Below are 23,138 nucleotides of genomic sequence, written 5' to 3'. Positions count from 1 at the left end.
TTCTATTTATTTTTTATGCAACTCTCTGTATGCTTTGGGGAAGGAGGAAAGGCGATAAGAAGCCTTTCCCGCCTTCACGGAGATGGAAAGATTTCCATATTGACTAGTAGCATCCATAGTTTTTGAAACTCTGGAACGGAGTAATCCTATATGTCATGCACTCCTATAACAACTGCTGCTTGATGATATTAAAGCGCTCTTTGTCAAGACCTGGTGGCCCGGAGTGGTCTCGTACGTCTAGTCTTCCTTCTCACAGCCAGGATGGAAATATCTGACACTGGGGAAGGGGAGAGGCAGAGAGGGGGATTTGTCTTTGGTGGCTGTGAGCTCAGGGCAGCAAATTTTCAATTATTTTACCCCTTAAGAAACCAGCTGGTTCAACAGCTGTGCCTGCTGCAACCCTCATCGCCCCCAGCGTGGGAGAGCGGCTTCTGGACAGGGGAAGAAAAGAAAACAAATCACTTTCTCGGGGAGTCTGTGCTGTTGTTACCTGCAGAGCTCCTCCACACCCGGGGTGGGTGGGACCCCATGATGGCATCCCTCCCAGAGCTCAATTAGCGCCCCACACAAAGTGGTGGAGCTGGAAACGTTTTCACCTGTGCCACAGCCAGGGCAGACATGGAAGGCAGCCTCCTGCGCCGGGAGCACTGCGCCAATACTGTCGTATGCCCATCGAAAAACCACTTATCCGCACGCGTAGAAATCATCTAATAACCCACAAATTGTAACGCTACATGCAGGAAAGCATGTTTATCCCACCTGTATGAGACACTGCCTTTCCTAACAACGGTAAGTAGAACATCCTTGAGCTTGAAAACGTCACAGTTGAGCCAAAAAAAAAAAAAAAAAAAAAAAGAAGAAGAATTTAAATCGTCTCTTTTGAAGAACACCTGTCCTCCAGGAAAGTTTGAGCATCAGAAGTGCACATGGCAGAAATGCCCAGTGAGGATGGGAAAGAGGTGTAGAAGGTCATCCCTTCTGCCAGGCCCTTTGTATTAAGGGATCTTAGACGTACATCTTTAGGGCTAGTGTATTTTTCAACCAGGACTGAGCCTGATCTAGAAAAATAAAATCCCTCAAACTTCAAAAAACATGTCAGCATCACTTTCCCAACTCACATGACAGGGACATAACACCAGGGAAAGCCCAGCGGAGTAGCCAGGACCTCACAGAAGTGCCTTTACTGAAGAGGCACACGTGCTAGGTGTGCTGCTTTTACCTAGTTTTACCTCCCTTGTCATCATCAAAGGGTTAAAATACTTCATAGAATCCTAGAACAGCCCAGGTTGGAAGTGAGCTGGAAAGAGCCTCTGGTTCAATCTTTCATGGGGAAGGGAGCCTAGATGAGAACTATTGCCCGGTTCAATCACATCTTGAAAAACCTCCAGTGATGGGGAGTCTACCATGTCCCTGGGGAGGTTGTTCCAGTGAATTATCATTCTCACCGTAAAAACAAAAGTCTCATATTGAGATAAAACCTCTCTGGGTGCGACTTGTACCCATCACCCCTTGTCTTCGCCATGTGGCTCCTTGTGAAAAAGACCTTCCATCCTCTCAGCAGCTGCCCTTTAAGTACTGGAATACTGTCATGAGGTCCTCCCCGAGCCTTCTCTTCTTCGTGAGAAGACACCTAACTGCTTCAGTTTTTCCTCATAAGGCCCTTTGATCATCTTTGTGTCCCTCCTTCCAGTCTATCTACATTATTTTTTAATTGTGAGGACCGGAACTGGACCCAGTACTCCAGGTGTGGTGTGACAAGTGCCGAGTAGAGTGGGATGATCATGTCTTTTGTCTCTGTTAGCAATCCCCCCCGCCCCATGGGTGCACTCCAAGGTTCACTTTGCCTTCATTGCGCTGCTGACTCAAGTTCAACTTGTTGCTCAGGCCCTCCAGGTCCCTTTCAGCAAGGCTGCTGCCCAGCCACACAGTTCTTAAGCTGTACTGGGCTCTTTGGTTATGTCATCCCAGGTGCAGGACCTTGCACTTGTCTTTGTTAGACTTCACACTGCTCTTGCTTGCCCGCTCTTCCAGCCTGTCCAGGGCTCTCTGTAAGACGGCTCTCTTTTCTGACGTGTGCACCTCACCACCCAGTTTAGTGTCACCACTTGGTGAGAGGGCTTTCAATCCCATCATCCAGAAGATGTTGAACAGCACGGGGACCTCTATGGGTCCCTGGAGGATCCCACTTGTGAGAGGATGCCAGCCTGAGTAAAATCTGTTGACCACCAACCACTCTCTGAGTGCTGCCTGGGAGCCATTTTCCTAATTCCTCAGCCGACCAATCTGCACTTTGCCAGTTTGTCCAGGAGAGGGCTGTGGGAAACAGTGTCAAATATTTTGCTGAAGGCCAGGTAAACACCATCTACTGTGCTCCCCACGTACACAGAAGATTCTATATTGTTGTAGGAGGTGATCATGTAAGTCTGGCGTGATTTGCCTTTGGTAAGTCCATGCTGGCTTTTCCCAACCACCTGTTTTATTTGGTTTGTAATACTTTCTAGGAGAACTCATCTCATTACTTTCCCAGGGACTGAAGTAAGACTAACGGGCCTGCAGTTTCCTGGATCCTCTTTTGGGCCCTTCGTGAAGATGGGTTTGATATTTGCCCTCTTCCAGTCATCAGGGACTTCCCCTGATCTCCACAACTTTTCAAAGATTATAGGCAGTGGCCTCGCGACCGTGTCAGCCACTTCTCTCAACACCCTGGGGTGGGTTCTGCCCAGGCCGTAGATTCAAGTCAGTTGAGCCCTTGCAAGAGGACACAGACCAGCTCTCCCTCCGTTACTGGTGTGTTGTCATATAACGTTGTTGTAGCTACATGAGGCTGAGAGCTGGGGTCCAGCTACACCAGTAAAGACAGATATTGTCTTGAGAACCTCTGCTTTGTCAGCATTATTTGTAACCAGGTTCCCTCCCTGCTTAGCAATGGGCCGACACCTTCCCCCTGCTTCTGCTTACTGCTCATGTCGCTGAAGAACCCGTTCTTATTGTTCTTGACATCTTTGGCCAATTTCAGCTCTAGCTAAGCCTTAGTCTTCCTGACTGCAGCTCTGCATGCCACAGCAAGGTTCTTGTAGTCCTTGATGGATACTTGGAAACCTTCCCATAGCCAGTACATGTCTTTTTTTTGTGTGTGTGTTTTAAGCACACCCAAAAGCTCATTCTAAGCCAAGGTGGTCCCTTGTTCTGCCTTATTTGTTTCCCTTCGTAGGGGATGGGATGTTCTTCTGCTTCCAGGAGGCTGTTCTTAAGCAACTCCCAGCACTCACAGGCTCCATTGCCCTCCACAGACGCTTCCCATGGGTCCCTCAGAGCTGGGCTCTGAGCATATTGTAGTTGGCCCTTTTGAAATCCAGGGTCATTGTCCTACCGCTTGTCTTCAGTGTGCTTATAAGGATCTTCAACTCCACAATGTTATGATCACTGTATCCAAGGCTACCACTGATAGTTACATTGTAAAGTAAGTCTTACTGGTTTGTGAGCAGTTAATCTAGCCATGCGCTGGTCCTAGGGAGCATGTCCAGCATCTGCAGCAGGAAGCAGTCCTCAATGCCTTCGAGGAAACTGATGGACGACTTTACAGTGCTGTGCAGTAACAGATTGATTTAACAGCCAAGATTGATGGGGGAGGGAGAGCAGAGAGTGGGAAGCTGAAAAGAGTGGAATATCGTTGCCAGAAATAATGTTGTGGATGAGGTTTAGTGGCTCGCACAGACCTGAGCTTATGAGGTTGCTCCTCCCTCACCGGGCTTGGGCTTTGTGTCCTAACATCTGTTTTGCACTGGGTGGTGCTGGTTCATTATGATCCCAGTAAGCAAGGCACTCGGGCTCGGTGAGGTATCAAAGCACTATCTATTAGAGCTAACACTGTAAAATGAGAATAGCATAATCTCATGTTCCTTTAGACAATGGAAACCCCGAATGGTGTAGCATCAAAGGGGCTTCCAATCCACATACAGCGTGCTGATCACACTCCATCCATAAGTGTGGACATTCAAGATATTATAGGATTTATTTTCTTAGGAGAAAACAACTCTAGTCATCATTTCTGCTGTCAAACAGAAAAGATATACCCATGAGAACTTTTTGCTGCACAGTTAGATAAAGGTAAGGACACATGGACGGCTTAATCCCTGTTACCCAGCAGGACCCGGAGCCTGTAGGCTCCTCTGTTAGAATGAGTTTATCCTGTGCTCAAGGGATTTGTGCAGCACAACACAGGCCTGAAGGCCAGGCTGGTCTCGCAGCGTGGGGCAGCACAGCCTGGGCATGCTCAGGTTAACTGTTACGTGGACCACCAAGTCCTTGATGTACAATGGTCTTTCAGTCAGGTTTACTACAAGAGCTCACTGGAAGCATCCTCCTCCCATCTGCCTGTGGATCCCATCTTATGTTAAGGTCGTTCGGACATCCTAATTGCCCAGTCCCACATTGGTGAACTTCTCACAGGAGCAGGAGGAGGAATTACCCATGCTTAGCCAGAGCATGGTCTTCTTCCCTTGTAACTAGCTCAGTCCCCTTTAGCCTCCAGGAAAGGAGCAAATCAAGAGTATCTGTGTATCTGAGCAACCTGGTCTAGTTGAAGATGACCCTGTTCATTGCGGGGTGGTTGGACTAGATGATCTTTAAGGTCCCTTCCAACCCAAAGCATTTGATGATTCTATGATCAAGGAAGGAGAGAGGAACACTGTGTGGCTGAGCAAATGGAGATGTTGACGGGGAAGTATTTGCCCGCAGTCAAGCCCATTGCCATTCGCAGAGATGGGAGTTGTCCTTAGTTGCTGTGCTCTGTTCTAACTCCCCAAAGTCTTCTGAGAAAAAAGGAGAGGGCGGGAACAACTGTGGGCTTTTAGGGTCCATGGGCTGCTCCTCTCCTGCTGCCATACTGCAAACGTGTTTTATGGAAAACAACCTCACATGGGTCCTCCCTCTGCCAAGTGGGGGCTATAAACGGTGAAGCGGAGAGAAACTGATTATTCACATTAAAAGCTAGAAACCAACGAAGAGTAGGTGTCTCCACACCACAAGCCCTCGGTTGTCACACCTAACATCGCAATCAACGTCAGAATCATCAGCATCAGTAAAGTGGTAAAATGAGGCCGTGCACAAAGTGCAGGAGAGGATGGGAGCCTGGAGGGCAGCAGGATGTATTTCCTCTCTGATTCTTGAAGTGACGACTTCAAGGTACCAGTGGAAAAGGCTGGTGGAAAGCAAAGGGTGTACATGTCACAGGCTGTGGTCTGAGCTCATAAAATGACTCCAGGGCTTTCCCCATCGACTGCAGAAAGGAAGTCGGCACTGATCCTGCGGCACTGAGAAATGATGAGGTGGATCCAGGAAGGATATAAAACAGGATGTTGGAAACAAAAAAGCAGGGCAATAAAGGTTAAAGAGAAGATGAGGTAAAGGAAAAAAACCGTGAAGATGAGCGTACAAGACAGCATGCCCAGAACAGAGAAGAACAAGACCATGGGGAGGGGACGGGGAGGCCAAAAAAGGAAAGAAAGGGAAAGAGTTCCTGAGAGATTTTAAGCGTTTTGGTGCCAGTCCAGTATTGTTTCAAACATTGTCCAAGATCAGGGCTGGAGTGTTTTCCAGGGTGAATTCTAAACCACGCAATTCTATGAATCAAAGCAAAGTCTACAGAACATGGCTAAATCTGCTTGAGCATGTCCAAAACTATTCTGCCTCTGGAAAATTGCTGTGGAGGGACAGATGAACCACATTTCAGAAGATTATCTCTGAGTTACAGTTTGCACTGCTGCATTATTAAAGAAAAGTGAAGATTACTTTTAAATGAAACTAACTTGAATGCAGATCATCAATTTTCAGCAGAACTTCTCTCAAAACTTTTTTTTTTTATATATAGGTGACTCTGTCCTACCAACATTAATACTTCAAATCAGCAAGTAGGGGACAAGATAACTGCAAAGAACTGTCAAAACAAACAGAAATATGAAGATAGTCTCCGAGAAAGAAATTACTACTGTTGAGAGTTATCCCTTACACTTTAAGTGCGGAGGTTTTTGGATTTATCCTTTCTGAAAAGTGAGTACTTTACGGTGTTTTTTTCTGTGTTAGAGCAGAGCATTTGTTTGAAAGAAAGGAGGAGAAGAGATGCCTACATGTTCTTACTAACCAACGTAAACTTATTATTGTATAATCAGAGCGTCTCTATCAAATGGATGAAGAGGAAATCGTAATGTGTGGATGTTGTGGTCTGGGAATGTGTAGGTTGCCCAGAGAGGTGGCGGATGCCCCATCCCTGAAAACATTCCAGGTCAGGTTGGACGGGGCTCTGAGCAACCTGATGGGGTTGAAGATGGCCCTGCTTATGGCGGGGGGGTTGGATTAGATGGCCTTTAAAGCTCCCTTCCAACCCAAACCATTCTATCATTCTATGAAGTTCATCCTGCAAAGCATGTTCAGAACACACCTAACCTAGACTGCCATGTACCCTTGTGATTAACAGGGACTTCTCCCGAAAAAGAAGGTGGCACCAGCTGCTATCAGGATACATCCAGCCTGCTGGCCACATGGGACTGACTATCAGCTCTACGTAGAGACACTCTGATGGATGCTCAGGTCTTGTCTCAAGCAGCTCTCGATGGATACCATGTGCAAACATTGGCTATGGGAGAGAATCGTGTTGCTGCAGTCCCTCTGCTAAATTTCCTCCTGGATGTGGGTAAGGGCTGTTGGCATCTTTTCACAAGTACTTACAAGAAGCCATTAAAAAAAAGAGCTGAACTATGCAATCTTCAAATTAAAAAAAAAAAAATGTTAAGAAGGGACAAAAAGTTCTGGGAAGCCACAAATCTGAATAAATAAGCATCAATTTTATTGAATCATGAATAATTTAAGACTGGTACAATCATCAGCTTTATTCTCCATGACACAGGGGGCGGGGAAGGGAGAGAAACGGGGAGGGTGAGAAAGGGGAGGCATGATCTCAAACAGACCATTCACAAATTCCAATCCTAAATGAGAACTGAAAATTAAATAGGGAGAGGAGCAAATGGAAAACATCATAAACGTACACAAAATACTCAATTCCTAGTTTTTCTCTTTAAAAATGGCTAGAAAAAATTCATCAAAATGCAGCACTTTTAATCAAATATTTACATTTCTATGTTACAATGAAAAAATGTACATCTTATAGAACATATTTCATAAACTGTTCCACTGGAAACGACTAGATCAAAACAGCAACCTTCCATTTAATATTGACAAAGAAATATTTTTTTTGCTTTGTTTTTGTTTTTTTTTTTCCTTGAAAGAAAATTGCCACGTTTAGACAAGTTTTCATACACATAATATCGAAGTTAAGCATCAACAACGAAATATCAGTTCGCCTCTTCCAAAATGTACAAAAAGGCTAACCAACCCCCCTCCCTCCCCTTCCCCAGATAAACCACATCTCATTTATGGCCTGTATCATTCTTGGCAGTTCGGAAGGAAAGAAAACGGTTTATACTTTCAATTTATAACTCAACATGAATGTTGCATAGAATCTTGCATTCCTTTCTTGTTGGTTTTTTTTTTTCTTCTTCTTCTTCTTCAAACAAGCCAACTTTGTAAGGAAAAAAAGGCAAAAAAAAAAAAAAAAAAAGGAAGTGTTTTGAAAAAGCCTTAAATGAGAATGAAGTCACTTAAAGAAAGACTTCATCGATGAAAAGTCTTGATAAAAACTAAGACGTGTGCGCAACAGGTAACCCTGCTTCCCGAAGTTTCAGAAAAGACACTAAAAACACTGAATAGTGTGATGCTTAGTGACTAGCCTACTCAAAATTGCCTCGCTCACTGTAATCCAAGCTAGCGTCGATAAAAAATAACAGATACCAGAAATCCCATCCTGAGCTTAAGCACAGGATTAAAAACGAGAAGAAAAAAAAAAAAAATTACCCCCTTCCCCACAAATAAAACACCATTTTAAACATGTCTAATAGCACTCAGTTAAAGGTTAACTGAGACATTTTCTAGGATATTAAGTCCATTTAAAGCCCTAGTCCTGCAACTGGATTTTTTTTACAGGCACATGCTCTATCTGCATGGATTCAGTTGGGGGATTAGGTACCAAAATTCACAGTAGTAGCAGGTAAAGTCAGTGCTGGGAAGCAGAATTGTCAAAGACTACTGGAAAAATTAACCTCTCTCAAACTCATCGTCAGCATGCTAAGTATTTGATTCCATACGGATTTATCCCATTTTTACAGTACCAAGAACTAGATTAGGAACGTCGGCTGAGTAACCCTTGCTATTTCAGTCAGTGAAATAACGAAATAGAGTTCATAAGGTTAAAACAGTAACAACACCAAGCTCTTCCCCCGCATCATTAAAATATTTAAATTTTTCTTTTACAATATTTTTCTTTAAAAAAAAAAAAAAAAAGTCATCAGCACTTAAAAGTTGTAACAGGAGCAGATTCAAGACCAGCTCAGTAAGACAAAGTACAGTTATGTTACAGAAAGTCATGAGGTATAATAAAACGATCCTCTCAAGCTGAGTCACAGAAGCACGAACTTGTCTGTTACATTACTTTAAACGCACAAGCTCTTAAAAAAGTGTTTGTAATAAGTTTTCTTTCTGTACATTGAAAAAACAGCATATTCCTGTAATTTATTAATGATAGCATTTATTATAGTTGAAAAGCTTTTTTTTTTTTTTCCCTCCTGCACAGATAAAACAGCTCTTCGGTGATTTATTAGCTGCAGATTGATATGAACCTGAAAAGTTATCTCATTTCCCTCCTTTTTTGTCACATTTAAACAAATTCTAGCATCTCATACAAACGATATTCACAGCAACTTACGATATTCCAAGAGATGACTTTTTTTTTTTTAGCCCTGTCTCTTTAAATAAAATCCCGTAATATACAGCACTAATTTAATCAAACACAATTAAGTACAAAATAAGGCATCGCTTTAAAAAGTCAGCACCAAAAGATAGCTGGAAAGGCCAGTACAAATCAATACTGAGGAGTGACGGTTTCGCTGAGGTGCAGCTGACGTCGGGGCGACGGTGGTGTAAGCATTTGCTTCCGTAAAAAGGGAAAGTGCAACTCTTTTGGGAGGTGTTCTTGTTCCCCAACAGAAGTACGAGCCTTAACACTGACAGTGTAGGTGTGTGCGTTCAGAGAGGAGGAGAAACAAAACCAGGTTCACAGCGCTGCCAAACCTCAAAAGCATGGCCCAGCTAAACTTAAAAGATGCAGTCCCTGCCCTCCTTTTTTTCCAGACCTGAATACCGCTAAAATACTACATTTTTTTAACTTTTTTTTTTTTTCTGTTGCTATTAAAAAGAAAAGTCATGGAAGTAAAAGTTGTCACCAGAGTAGCACTGGAACTGTCACAGAGCTGAGTTGTAATTAACCCATTTATGGTTGTGCTGATTGGAACAAAAACTCTGACCAAAACCCAAAGTTTTTAGAAAACAGCTGTAACATTTAATGGCAAGAATTAAAAACTGAGAGTCCGATTAAGCCCTTTTCAGGGGCGTAGCTCGCCTCCGTGTACAGGGCTCGCGCCGCCTGTGCACTGCCGAAGGTCCTTTGGAGCTGCGGGACTTCACGGGGACTTTACATGGCCCTTCCGCTGACTTCTGCGGAGGAGGGAAACGCGCTCGCGTCAGTGTAAATAAATCGGGTGTAACTGAGGTCAACCGAGTTGGTTACGTGGATGTAAGCGGGAAGAGAATCGGGCCCTGACTAGCAAAGGGCTACCTGGTCTTTCACTTGTAGTAGGACTGATTGTTACACAGTGTTTGAAAAAACCTGATTTGTTCAGACCGTATATATATTTTTATATATTCCTATTTATATATATATCTTTATAAACACACAATGAAAGAAAGCCAAGGTCTCAGACTGGCAAGGAGAGCAGCGCTTTTGCTTTTCTTTTTTTTTTTTTTTTCTTTTCTCTTTTTTACTATTTATTCAAACTTCCCTGTTTTGTAGCTTTGCCTTTACTGAGTATTATTACCAAGGCAAGCGATAACCGTTATAGCACCAGAACTATATATGAAGCTGAGTTTAATCCGCAAAGCTGATTGGTAAAAGTCCAGCCCTCACCTAAATGCGTTTGGTCAGAAGCAGCATAGGCAAAAATTTCCTCTCCCCTCTCCTTCCGGACAGTACATGGCACAAAGCTGTTTGCTTCATAGCTGTGAAGTTCTCCCCCCTCCCTTTAACCTTTAGTAACGACGATTATTTTTAACATCTTCAGTATCTTAGGCATGAGAGCTTACAGCAACTAAAACGAAGAAAACAAAGGAATAGTGCAGTTCTCATCATCGTCAAAAGAAAAACAATACAAAGGTTGCTTGGGTTGCCTGCACCCAGGTTCAAGACTGACTCCAAGTGTCTTCTTGTTCTTGCAGCTCTAATACTGAGATCCCAGCCCAGGCCGGGAACGCGTTCTTTTCGTGAGTCTGTGATCAGGGTTCTTGCCAAGTGGGAGAGTAATAATGGAAACAACCTATTTCTGTCTGAGGAAGATCACAACGTCGACTCCAGAGACGAATCGAGGATGTCATCATGATGGCTGTTGCTGTTAGAGTCACTGTCGTAACTCTGGGGACTGGAGTAGTTGGCTGCTTCTTGCAGTCTCATTAGCATATTCATCTGCAAAGGCACAGGAGTTCACGATTATTTCTATGCTGAGGTAGAAAGAACATCAATTCCATACGAAAGCTACAGCGGCATTCACTTTGCCAGTGGGTAACAAAGGAAAGGAAGATAAAACCGGGGTAATTAAGACTGAGTCTCTGAGAAGAGATATTAACTGTGGAACACGTTATAGCAGTGTGAAGGTTAGTCGTGAAAAGCAGTGCTTTTCCAGTAAAGGTGAAAACGAGAAGATTATGGAATGGATTAGTCGACAGCTGTACTCGACAGGATTCTTCGAGCATCCTACCCCTCCTCTTGCCCTGACCTATGCAAATACGGACAAATCAGTCAAAAGAGGCAAATCTGAATGTCCTAATATCTAGCTTGATAATTGTGTATCTATGTAAGTGCTAGTGAAAAGTGTAACACATGTTCTATACTCCCAACTGTCCAGACAAATGTACACTTTAACAGGACAGCTTCAGGGCATTCAGAGTTTGCACAGCAGCTTCAAGAACTGTTTCCTGTTGGAAGAAAATGTGTGTTCTGCATTACCTTCAAACTCAATTTATACATTCTATACAAATACATGTGAATATTTCCCTATATGCCTGCCTGGTATCTGCGATTCATAAATTAGACACCAGTCACAGAGGCTATTAGTTCATACATTCTTTGAAAATCTCAATTTTCATTTGGTGTCAAGAATATAGTTCTAAAAACCACGAGAAGTAAAGCAACAGGCTTATTTTGCGATTGTAGCGGAACAGGCTAAATGAAATGGTTCCACTGTGTTATTCAAGTATGTGTAACAAGATCACACTTTTAATTCCACAGTGCAGAAACTAAGTTTATTACACACATCCTCCGTCACTTCTCAAAAAAGGAATCCTCAAAATATCCTCAGCAAATGAATCTGAAAAACTTCTGCCGCTGTTTCTTGCAAAACTGTACGGGCTCTCTGTGCGAACGCATTCCCCAAGTTGACGTGATGACTTCCCCAGAAATGTCGCCTTCTCATTCTAAAACTTTTAATCGCTCCTCCACTGTCCTTTACTTTTTATTCCTGTTTCTAATCCCCAGAAACAAGGGAAATGAAGCAGTTCTGCCCTTTCAAAAATGAGAGCTTACCAAAGGGTCTCCTTCAGCATCACTCACTGGAACTTGTTTGCTGGTCGAGCCTTCCCGTGACATCGAGTAGCCGTCAAAGCCCACGTCTTCAGGCCGCAGCTGGAGCAGAGGAGGCCACTCATGGTGCTGTGGGGTGGCCGCCCAGGGGTAGGTGTCCATTACCCATTTGGCAGGATCCTCCCAGGGCGCTCTCCTCCCGTACAACTGGAAAAGCATAAAAACATGTAAATCGTTCCTATTAGTCTACCGTTTCGTTCAGTGCCTACCAAACCAAAATGAATGCGCTGTGACTCTTGGATTGCAGAAAACACTTGCAAGAAGGGCTGAACACAAACAAGTGAGATATTCCTTACCCTCATGACGTACAAAGTTTTAGCTATTTTTAACGGCAACTGATTTGGAAGAGGCTGAGCACCTCCTTTGAGACTGCAGTGCCCTTCTCTTGGCACCAGTTCAAGAAAAGGAGACCTGAAAATAACCTCACTTGATAAAGTTAACTTAACTAAAGTCAATACACGAAAGAGGCCGTCAGTGTTGACATCCAGATGGCACACCAGTTTGCTGTCGTCGGGCAACCGCTGTCAGTGGAATGTGTAGGACGAAACGTGAGACCTGTCATCAGGCAACAAATGATGGATGTCATAGCAAAAGGTTTTCAAGTCAGGGGAATTTCTTTGTACTCAACCAAGAAAAAGCGCCAGCAGGATTTGGCTATGTTGCTGTTCCTATTTCAAGTAAGCAAGCTCTATTTCAAAAACTTTTTCTGTTTTGAACAGCCCGTGTTACTGAATCCCAATGTATTCTGCTTGTTATATTCAGTTAAGTTTGCTTTAATTAGGCCTTCCAGTACCTAAAGGGGGCCCACAGGAGAGCTGGGGGAGGATATTTTACAACAGTATGTAGTGAAAGAATGAGGGGGAATGGCGTTAAACCGGAAGAGGGCAGGTTCAGATTGAACATTAGGAAGAAATTTTTCACTTTGAGGGTGATGAGGCACTGGCACAGGTTGCCCAGAGAGGCTGTTGAGGCCCCATCCCTCGAGGTGTTCAAGGCCAGGCTGGATGTGGCCTTGGGCAACCTGGGCTGGTGGGAGGTGTCCCTGCCCAGGGCAGGGGGGTTGGAACTCGATGATCTTCAAGGTCCTTTCCAACCTAAACCATTCTATGATTCTATAATTAAATAAATTCATTTTAACGCCACATGGCTTTCAAAAGCATAAATACAACTTCAAGTGACTTTAAAATGTTTACTTCTGCTTAATAAACTTCAGCCTAATTATCCTTTCAGCTAGTGGAGTTCGTCCCTTGAATTCAGAGAACTCTCCCTTTTCTGCACAACGCACAGGGGGAAAAGCAGTGGTCTAACGAATAAATTCATCAGCTCTCTGATGGATCTAAGACTTTCCCACCTTCCTCATTGCTATTTCTTCTTCGTTGTTTTTTGTGATTTTATATTTTGCACGCACAAAGTATGAAATTGCTCTAAATACCATCATCTGCTTTATTCTGAAGCAGAACTGAGTCCCAGCCCAGAGCAGAGGTGCCCAGCAGATGGTGCTAGGCAATCTTAAACACAGCCTCTTCCACAACCCAAATACTCTTCGTCCTTGAGCTGTACTATATTATTTTCTCAGCATAACGTCTTCAAGCTGTGGTAAACCAGATTTCCTATTTTAACCTTGTTCTCACATTTACAGCGATACGTGTCAGTTACTAAGTGGAGAGGATTTTATATTTTTCGTGTCTTTGCTACGTAGAAGGTCCATGTGGATCCTAGCTCGTTTCTGAAAATTAGCTAATCAGTAAAATTCCCATATTTCAAGATATGAAATCATTGCGTATCTTGAGTAGGTGAGAGACTGAATGACTAACTCGCTATTCCCTTCCACAGCAACCAGTTCCATCCATCCCTTGGATGTGCACATTTTCTAGAGAGCAATTTGGGGGGGGCAAGAATCCAACAGGTTGCTTCACAAAGCACCACAGCAGAACGACCGGAGTACGAGTGCTGGTGGCAGGAAGCTACAGGGATTTTGGTTCCTCTTTTTGCTGGTGCTGCATTCTGTATTGATCCACCGAGCAGGAAGAACCGGGGTTTTACACAACTCTCTAATTTTCACATCCCTGTTTTGAAGAACAAAAAAACCTCAGCTCCAACGGGAGCAATTATTGTAAGGATCCATTTGGCTTGCTCGCCTTTGACCCAAAATAGTTCTCTAAATGAGAAACAGATACATAAAAATAGTTCAGTTTAGATCCACAGAGATCAGACTGAAATCAGCAGTCCACCCTTCCTTTCTGGCAGGCAATTTCATGAGAGAAGATGTGTTCTTGGAGAAGCCTTTGTGGGTGTGGGGGACAGAAAATATCCCCAAATGAAACACACGTTTCTAGCATTAGCATGTTAATTAGCACAACTGGCTACTCTTCAACTGCTGAAGTCTTACTCTTATCCACAGACTCAATAAAAAAGAAATTCTAGGGTAAACCGAGAAATTATTTAAATGGAAATGAATTAGCGGACTTTGGGGAAATGGGACCAAAGTGGATACAGACTCTACAGCACAAAGTGAGAAACTGAAATCCTTACACTTGGAAGGCGAGCCACTCAAATAACCTAAGGGAGGATGCAGATACAGGGCAAAACAAGCAAGCAAAAAGACGGTTTTATTAATTGTTGTTCTTTCTCTTCATTTCTGTTACTAATTTCTCAGTGCTTTCCATGCCTACTGATCAGTCGATAGCAGAGCTTCAAAACCCAGGACAAGGAGCCCAAGCACCACTGTGAGTATCAGTTTTATCCTTTCCAGGAGGAAACAAAGTCACGCACTCTCCTGTCACTTGTTTTAGGTCATAAAGATTATTGGCGCCCATTACCTTCCTTTATAGGAAGTTTTACGTAAAATGGTTCTTCTGTTCATTTCTAGCAAAGTTCCTCTTTGTGTGTTGTACCTTAGGACCTATCATGTTCCTCACCTCCAAGAGCTTAACACAATCGTCTCAAAGAAATGAGGTCTCCAGGCACCGACAAATTTCACATGGCAAACACAGTTTGCACAAGTTCTCACCAAACTTGTTGAAGAGTTCGTGTATTTTATAGAGTTGTAAGGAGTCATTCGTAAAAGCTGTTTTCTCTGACAGGGTTGTCTTCTCTCTCTCTCTCTTAATATATATAAACCTCTGCCAATGAATAGCAAATGAAATCCAGGGTAGTTGTTAACTGGATGATGTAAAATCCCATTGTTTTGGTGTTTTTTTTAAGTACTTCTTCAAGTACTCAGACTGGTGCATCTTTGTGATTTCTCCGTTCTCTGCAGAGTACTCCCCTGCAGACAAGAGCTGGACCTCTAATATCAAAGGGTATTGCACAGAAAGGAAACATAACAAACAAGCAAATCAAAACAAAATCCCATTCTTTTCCAAAAGAAATCTTTCACACTTTTTTTACATACGTAAAGGCATCCTGACGCATACTGTAATGGTGAGCCCTAAGCAGAAGCAGAATGGAGAGAACGGTTTTTCACAAACACGAAGGAACCATTCTGTAACGCATCTGGTTCTGCATGGAGCTCGTACTTGGAGTTATTTCATGTTTCAGAAAGACTTTAGGCACAGACACATACGTGATGGAGACCCTGTTACTTCTATAAATAAAATTTCATAACTGTTAATTATTCTTACTAATAACAAGCCGTGTCTTGCTTGTAGTTTGCATTTTTCTAGTCCAAACTTGTCAAACATCCACTAGACTTTTTTTCCCGTAAGACTAAAGCTGAAGATTCCCATAGACCAAGTAATATTTTAGCTTCCTCTTGAATAAACGGAATAGCTTGAGCTGCTCATCTCTCTAATTGAATAATGCTTCCTGTATGACACCTACAGCTCTTTTCTGAACCCTTCCCACTTTCTTTCTAATGTCATCTTGCATACAGAAGCACTATTCTCTTCCTGCCGCTCGGATGTAATTACAGTTTATGCCCTCAAAACGGCATTTGTCCTCTTCCCAAAACACAAGCTCCCAATGCATCGCCGTAATTTCCTATTCTCCATCTACCTTTAGCCCTTTTGCAATCTTCTAGACTCTCGCTGTGATCCCCCTTTATATTTCTGTATGCATGATCTTGTGTTTAGCCTTCCTGTGTGCAACGCCCAGAATTTACTGATATTTGATTATGCTGTCTCCAAAGCTGCCTTTTTAATGTTGTGCTGCCATGCTTATTCTGTGAACAGAAGACTGGAGAATAAAAAAAAAAGGTGTTTTTTTCCACAGTTGCATGGCAAGTCCATAGCAATCCTCTGTCGGACTCTCCTCCTGATGCTTTATTGTCACAGAGATGCTGAGAACTGTGTGGTAATGCTTAATACTATCCAAATTGCTAGAGTATGAATCAGTTACGAAGCACAGGCAATCAATGATGATTTCACTATGGCCTCTGAAAGAGTTATGAAGGAATCTACTAAAATATTCATCCTGCAGACAGAAGTAATCAAAATGTCACTGATACCGATCCCGTCACTCATTAATACGTTTCTCTCCACACACAGCTTTGTTCCTCCTCTGTTGAAAGGTTTGATTTACAAAGGAACATCCCGCGTAACTAAATTAATGACCACAAACATGTTATTTTTCAGATGTGCAGTACAATTTTAAGGTGTGCTTCTGGAACAGGTTATTCAAAGATATTTGGGCGTCTAACCCACCCCACCGCTGAAAATGTCAGTAGTTGGGAATCTAAACACTTTTCAAAAAGTCTAATCTGGACTTTTAATGCTTCCACTCCACATTTCAAAATCATTTGAAGAGAATAATTCTGCCTGAAATTAATGACAATTTAGGTTACATTTTCACAGACATGCAGGTACTCAGTGTGCAAAGTTATATGTACAGAAAATGTTGCCGTTATTCAGTTTTGTCCGACGCTGTTGTGTCTTTTGAACAGATACTATTCAAGACCTACGATTTTCCACTTTTGCGTGCTCACCTGTAGCCCTTCTCTAACTGCCTCCAGAAGATATGGGATGATGGAGTAGTTCCACAAGTCAGTAAACCAAACTCTAGAACCATCTACATCTATCGGACAGGAGAGGAAGAGCCGTGGACCTGGAGAGGGAAATTCAGATATTACACTCAAATCACAATCATGATATGCATCAAAAATAGGATGAAACAACAATTTCCAGTTCTCTGGAGAAAGCAGCCAAGGATGAGAGAATGTAAGTAGCTGGCTGGTGAAATGCTCTTCCTGAAAGCTCAAAAATCTTCTGAAACGACATGAAAAACAACTGTCTTCAAGGGGAAAACAGTTAATCAGATTTCATAACACAGTTTGTATCCAGGATTTAGAAAAAAGTCCTTTTTTTTTCCTAGAAAAAGGGGGAAAAAAAGTGGTTTAGAAACTTCTTGTACAGTTTCCCTGAGAGTACGCTGCCATGTAAAAGTAGGGTTCTAAAGAAACCTATTTTAGCTGATATAGCACAAGGAAACGTACAAGGATGCACCCGATCTACAAGGAAATAAAATACGTATATTTACATATTTACATATGCCTGGGCATATGGGCAGAACACTTACCGATAGTAACATCAGAGGAGCTATGAGCCTCCAAGAATTTGTTCAGGTGTTGCCAGACCTTGGGAATCCAATCGATAATTTTAACCAGCTCCGCATTTCTCATCCTGCCACTGATCTCCGTTTCAATCAGTTTTCTTCTCAAGAAACGGCCGAGAAAGCCTTTGACCGGCTCAGTGTGGTTAGCACATAGCACCCATCTATGGCAGAACAGCAGAAACATCTGTTATTTCTCCTTCATGCCTCTGAAGGCAGCTTTTCCGGGCTAAATTTTTATTATTTCTGGGTTATTATCATGATCAAAATGGGTTATCCCGGTCGTCTATGTTTTTTAGCAAAAGCTATTGTGGAGTGATGAGCTCACTAGATGAAACAATTTGTATTGTGCATTGCTTCAGCTTATTTCTCAGTCAGCATGTGCTTTGCCTAAATGTTGCCTTATTTAAAAATCTGGTAGAAGATCAAATATCTTAACAATCCTCTGAAAAGTAGAAGTTTTATGAACTGCAGTTACTTTAATAACAGCATCATAACAAAGCTGCACAGGTTAGGGCAGCAACTAGTAGCGAATGGTATTTCTCTCTCGGTTTGCTATTTCAGCTGATAAGAACAATTTCAGATGACTCAGTAGCTGTTACTCCTTTGCCAGCCCACAAACATAAACGAGAAACATGAATAAACAGTACCTGAAATTATGGTGAAGTTGAAGATTAGGTGTTGAGGAGGTGGCTTGGTTCATTGTGCCAATAATATACGGGCTATTAAAAAAAAATAAAAATCAAGCAAATCAAACTTGTACATTTTGCAAAACAACTTTTTAGTAAGATCTCAACATTAAAAAAGGTTATTCAAACCTCTTTTGTCAAAGGAGGCTTTTGTAGTTACTTATGACCAAATTCTCTACTGAGAATCTGACTTCCAAGGACATCAAATCCTGAAAGCCAAACAGAAATCCCAAAGCAGCATCTTTCACTAAAAAGGGGGTTTTAGTATGGAAAATCTACTGCATGAAGTGAATGCAAATTACCCAATCCCTCTACTGCTTTTTTATTACTGATTTCAGAGGAATTGATCATTTTATGAAGAAAAAACCCAACCTCTAAAGTACTGTCCATAATATGGGCAGTCTGGCCATTTCAGTCCACTTTATCAAATTAATTTAGTTTGGTTTGTGATCACATTTTGGAAGGGCGGTGGTCTGACCGCAGTATTGAAATTTGGCATGTGTTCTGATGTTATTTCTTTACCATTTGTGGTACTTGCAGTTTAGAAGTCCATTAAAGATCTCTCCTAGGGAGCTAACGTGATGCAAATTATCCAAAATGATTACAAGAGGCATATCCACAGCGTTATTTTCACTGTTACACTGGTCTGCTAGGTTGGACAGGTATTGGCGGAGTTCCTGCAAAGCATATATAAAGAAAAAAAAAATAAAGAGTTTTCTTCCTATTCCTTGAAAATCCAGATAAATAAGCTACTGGCTTTGTAATGAAATCTAAAGCAAAAGAGCCTGACATCTCACAAATGCATACGCTTCCCATGAGAAAACAGAAGAATATGGTTTTTCTTCTCTTTTGTAGGTTACGCTGAAGATTCAAAGACTGTATGTTAAATTCTGTGTGAGATTGGGGCCTAAAAGGAGTAGAATTTTGTCATTTGGTTTGTGTTTTTTTCCTTCATGCTGTCCTAATCCGGCACTCCAGAGGCCTGAAATAGATTTTTTTTCTTTCTTTCCAGGAACTTGTTCAACTCTCCCTACACCGAAAGCAAACTTTGCACCCCAGCTAGGCTTGTTATATCTTATTGCAACTGTGCGTCTATCGAAATAGAGCTGATATAAAGTTAATCTGGAATAAAGCATCCCTTGGCAGAGGCCAAATTCGGATGCCTTCAGTACTGCCGTGAGAGAAGGATGAGCTCGCGGGGCTGCCAGCGGGTGACTGGGAGTGGCTGAAATGCTCTCAGCAGTTTTAAAGCATTTCTGTTCAGCCTGGAGAAGAGAAGGCTCCGGGGAGATCTTATTGCGGCCTTCCAGGCCCTAAAGGGGGCCTACAGGAGAGCTGGGGAAGGACTTTTTACTCGGGCATGTAGCGATAGGACGAGGGAGAATGGCTTTAAACCAGAAGAGGGCAGGTTCAGATTGAACATTAGGAAGAAATTTTTCCCTGTGAGGGTGGTGAGGCACTGGCACAGGTTGCCCAGAGAGGCTGTTGAGGCCCCATCCCTGGAGGTGTTCAAGGCCAGGCTGGACGTGGCCTTGGGCAACCTGGTCAAGTGGGAGGTGTCCCTGCCTATAGCAGGGTGGTTGGAACTTGATGATCTTCAAGGTCCTTTCCAACCTAAACCATTCTATGATTTATTCCGTAGCACATCTCAAATTATACCAGTGGCCTACAAACACAATTTCAACCATCCCTTCCCTCCAGAGGAAAATGTGCCTAAGGCCATCAAATACAGAGCTTTTGTTTTTTTCCCCCCTTTTAATCTAGACTTTCACTGGAGGTATATTCAGCAAAACCAGCAGCACATAAAAAAAAAAAAAAAAAAAAAAGCAGAGACATGCCTTACCGTTGCAGAAATGTGTCTGGACAACAATCACTCCAACCCCATCGTATGCAGATGACAGCTGCTGATACTACTTGCAGCTGCAGAAACCCTTGAGAGCCTGGAGATGCATTTGAGGGTTTTTGGAAAAATGCCCGCGTGCAATAGGGATTGCTTAAATTGCTGGGAATTTTATGCAGGTGTTCCAACTTCCTCAGCAATTCTCAGGCTCCTAACCGCTCGAAAATCACGACACCTTTAGGTGTTTAAATATACACCTGGGAGCCTGCTATTTCAGGCCCATAATCAGGTGAATCTGCCGTTCAGAAAATCTTAAATATTATCCCCTTTGGGATTAACATAACGCTTTAAAAAGAAAGAGAAGTTTAAGATCAGCTCTTGATGGATTAATTAAGGAGGAGTCTCTCATTTTCCACATGCGGTAGCATCAATTGTGCGAGGATGATTTCCGTTTCCTCACCTTACTGGATTTATGGTCCACATTGAAGGTCGCAATAATGCCATCGGCCAACTCCCTGCCCTCTCTGAGCACCATATACTCCGACAGACGGTTTGCTAGGTATGTTTTACCGGTGCCACTGGGGCCAGATAAGATAATGCGTCTGTGTTCCATCAGCAGAGAGACATAACGCTGCAGTATAGGCTTTGGGATCAGGGATTCAAACACCAGACCGTCCAAACTGTTCTCGCAGATACCTGCAACAGGAGAAGATTCCTCATTTAGAGGCATTCCCATTTTTTACCCAAATTACCTGCATTTTTAAAAGGTTTTTTTTCTTTCTTTTTTATTTTTTTTTCCTACTAAGTACTTGTAATGCTGCAAAGCAATGCCGTTATGGCATTTGAAGAAATCAAGACTAATTGAAATGACTAGACAGTCATACCGGAGAACTGAAAAATGTGATTTTGTGAATGTACCTGCAACCCAGTAATAGCAGGAAAAAAACCTCAAAACAACACTGCGAAACAACAGATTTAGATCAGACCTGACCAGGCTGTTTCTCACTTCAGAGGTAAATCCCTTCCCTGCTCTGCCATCCCCCGTGGTCAAGAGGAACACATGTAAAGCTGGTAAAACCAGTGCAGAAGTGACCTACGGGTTTAGCCGGGATCCTCCTTCAGCTCTCCCAGTTTTCAGTGTTACTCAGCTGCATCCTACACTGCCTAAAGCCCTACAAAAACTGCCGTACAAACGATTCCAGGCCACATTTTTCACACACAAACCATCCATTTTTCAGTACTTCACCACGTACAGTGCGCATTCATCCAGAATTTACTTGTTTACTTTTGAATCACTAGACAAAAAAAAAAAAAACAAACCAACCCAGCTATCATCAACTCCCCCTACTTTCCCAAACGCTTGTAATTAAACTCCTTCTCTGTATGCTGATAGTTATCTCTTCTAACATAAAACTCCTACTGATAAGCATTTACGCAACGTCAGCAGTCACTTTAGGCAGAATTGGCTCAGGGAAAATACACAGTGCTTCAAAATAAACAGCAGAAAGGGAAGTTGGCAGATCGCACGCAGAAATGTTTGCACCTCAATGGTTACTTGGAATATTAAATATTTATATAGGCAGCTTTGTATCTCAAAGGTATATGGAAGTGATTTTCCATAAATTGATTAAACGCATTTCTATTTTACTGAAAACTGTTATCACATACGAACCTTCAAAGTACAAGTCAAGCCAATGCAAGTTAAATATATAATCAGATTGCAGCTTTATAGATACGGCTGCTCCTTAAGCAATATTTCAATTGGGATTTACTATTGGACAAGGTATTCTAAGCAAGCAGAACTCCCCGGGTTCACATCACGCCTCAGTACACGGAGATATTTCATGGCTTATTTTGTCTTCCTGCCCGCTGATTCGCTACCCAGGGCAACTGATTTTTTACAGCAATGTTCAAAAATCCAACTACTTTCAAGTCAACTGCCACAGCCAAACTTTGAAGTTGAGCTGTAGAGCGTTTGGCAATGCTCTCAAATACTCTAGTGCTGTACACGCATCTCTGCTCGAGATTTCCCTGGTGTAGCTTCGAGCAAGCTGACGTACATTCAAAATGCAGTGGTTGAGGGTCTTCCCCTCAAACCTAGTTTCTCAGTAGTTTTCGTATAAAAATGGCTCCCTGAGAAACCAAATGAGAAATATAAGCATTACATTCTTATCACTATGATATAATGACATTGATGAGAATTCTGAAAACCGTACATTTTGAACGAAACCCAGATTTTAACGTGTCCCATGAATTCTGGGACCCCTCCTTACCGATGCCTCAGGAGGGACTCTTAAGCGAGACCAATCAAGCAAGTTAAATCAAGAATTTTTTTACTCTGCATGAAGGAAATAGCAACTATGGCCATTACAAAGAGTTAATAAGATTCTGAGGCTTTATTCATTTGGAAGGTACTTTGCTGCTCAAGCACCTCCACTACATCCCTTGTGGCATGAGGTCTTCTCCAGGACAGCTCCAGACACCAGTTCGAGATACGTGGAGAAAACTCCTGTCTTTGTAATTGTTCCTACTGTTACAGGTTGAAAACTTGCTGAATTTATAGACTTAGCATACTCGAAGTGCTGTCTTTATCAAATGACAACAGAAGGAGCGTTAAATAAAAGGCAGGGATGGGGAAAAAGAAACACAATAAAAGTTTCTACTCCTCCAAGTTTCTTGACACAGCAAGCTTTGACAAAACCGCAATTAGTGAGAAGAACTACAACAGACAGGTCAAGCGCAATTACCTTTGATGGTAACTGAAATAGTGTTGTTTTCTCCAACTAGATAGCCACAGGGCAACAGCTCGGGTGTCTCTGCGCTATTAGTGCGTTTGATTTCTCCAATGCTGTAGCCCAGAACGCTGTCAGAATTCAGCCCCAGCTGGCTCACGGGATCCACGTGAATGATATACTCCTGGGGTGAAAAAGGGACACCAAAAGTCAGGCAGCACTGAAATCTCTGTGACTTTGTTCTATGCTGATATAGTAACAATCACAACAAGTTAAACATTGCCTGGTACCATCGGAATCTAACGGGAGAATTCAAGCACACAGCAAATGGTACTCACTAACCTTAAACAGCCGTCTTACAACCCCATCCAGAACATCCCATTTGGTCTTGCCACTGACTCCGATGCAGCCTATGAGGAACGTGCGAGGCCTCGAATCCTAAATGCATAGGAATGTGACTTTAAGTTAATAAATAAATAAATCTTAACTCTATCAGACAAGTCTGTTTGATGTAATTAAAATGCTGGCTTTTTTTT

The 23,138-nt window shown here is 42.5% G+C and overlaps 1 protein-coding gene across 1 annotated transcript in view; it reads right to left on the bottom strand.

The window, feature by feature from the left end:
• Window positions 1-6,820: 6,820 nt before the first annotated feature.
• The window catches only part of NAV2 (neuron navigator 2), a 179,556-nt gene continuing 163,238 nt past the window's right edge, over window positions 6,821-23,138 (bottom strand). Inside the window, exons 30-38 of the mRNA XM_082484750.1 lie at window positions 22,945-23,040; window positions 22,618-22,786; window positions 20,331-20,566; window positions 18,553-18,707; window positions 17,992-18,063; window positions 17,309-17,505; window positions 16,719-16,837; window positions 11,738-11,941; window positions 6,821-10,621 (exon numbers count right to left, since the gene is read on the bottom strand). Coding sequence (XP_082340876.1) covers window positions 10,496-10,621; window positions 11,738-11,941; window positions 16,719-16,837; window positions 17,309-17,505; window positions 17,992-18,063; window positions 18,553-18,707; window positions 20,331-20,566; window positions 22,618-22,786; window positions 22,945-23,040 — 1,374 coding nt within the window. The 3' untranslated portion in view covers window positions 6,821-10,495. The remainder of the gene's footprint in view (window positions 10,622-11,737; window positions 11,942-16,718; window positions 16,838-17,308; window positions 17,506-17,991; window positions 18,064-18,552; window positions 18,708-20,330; window positions 20,567-22,617; window positions 22,787-22,944; window positions 23,041-23,138) is intronic.

Source organism: Vanellus vanellus, assembly GCF_965231255.1.
Source record: "Vanellus vanellus genome assembly, chromosome: 6".
NCBI classification, from domain to species: Eukaryota; Metazoa; Chordata; class Aves; order Charadriiformes; family Charadriidae; genus Vanellus; species Vanellus vanellus.
Note: the sequence above shows the minus strand (reverse complement) of the source record. Positions and strands in the feature narration are given on the sequence as shown.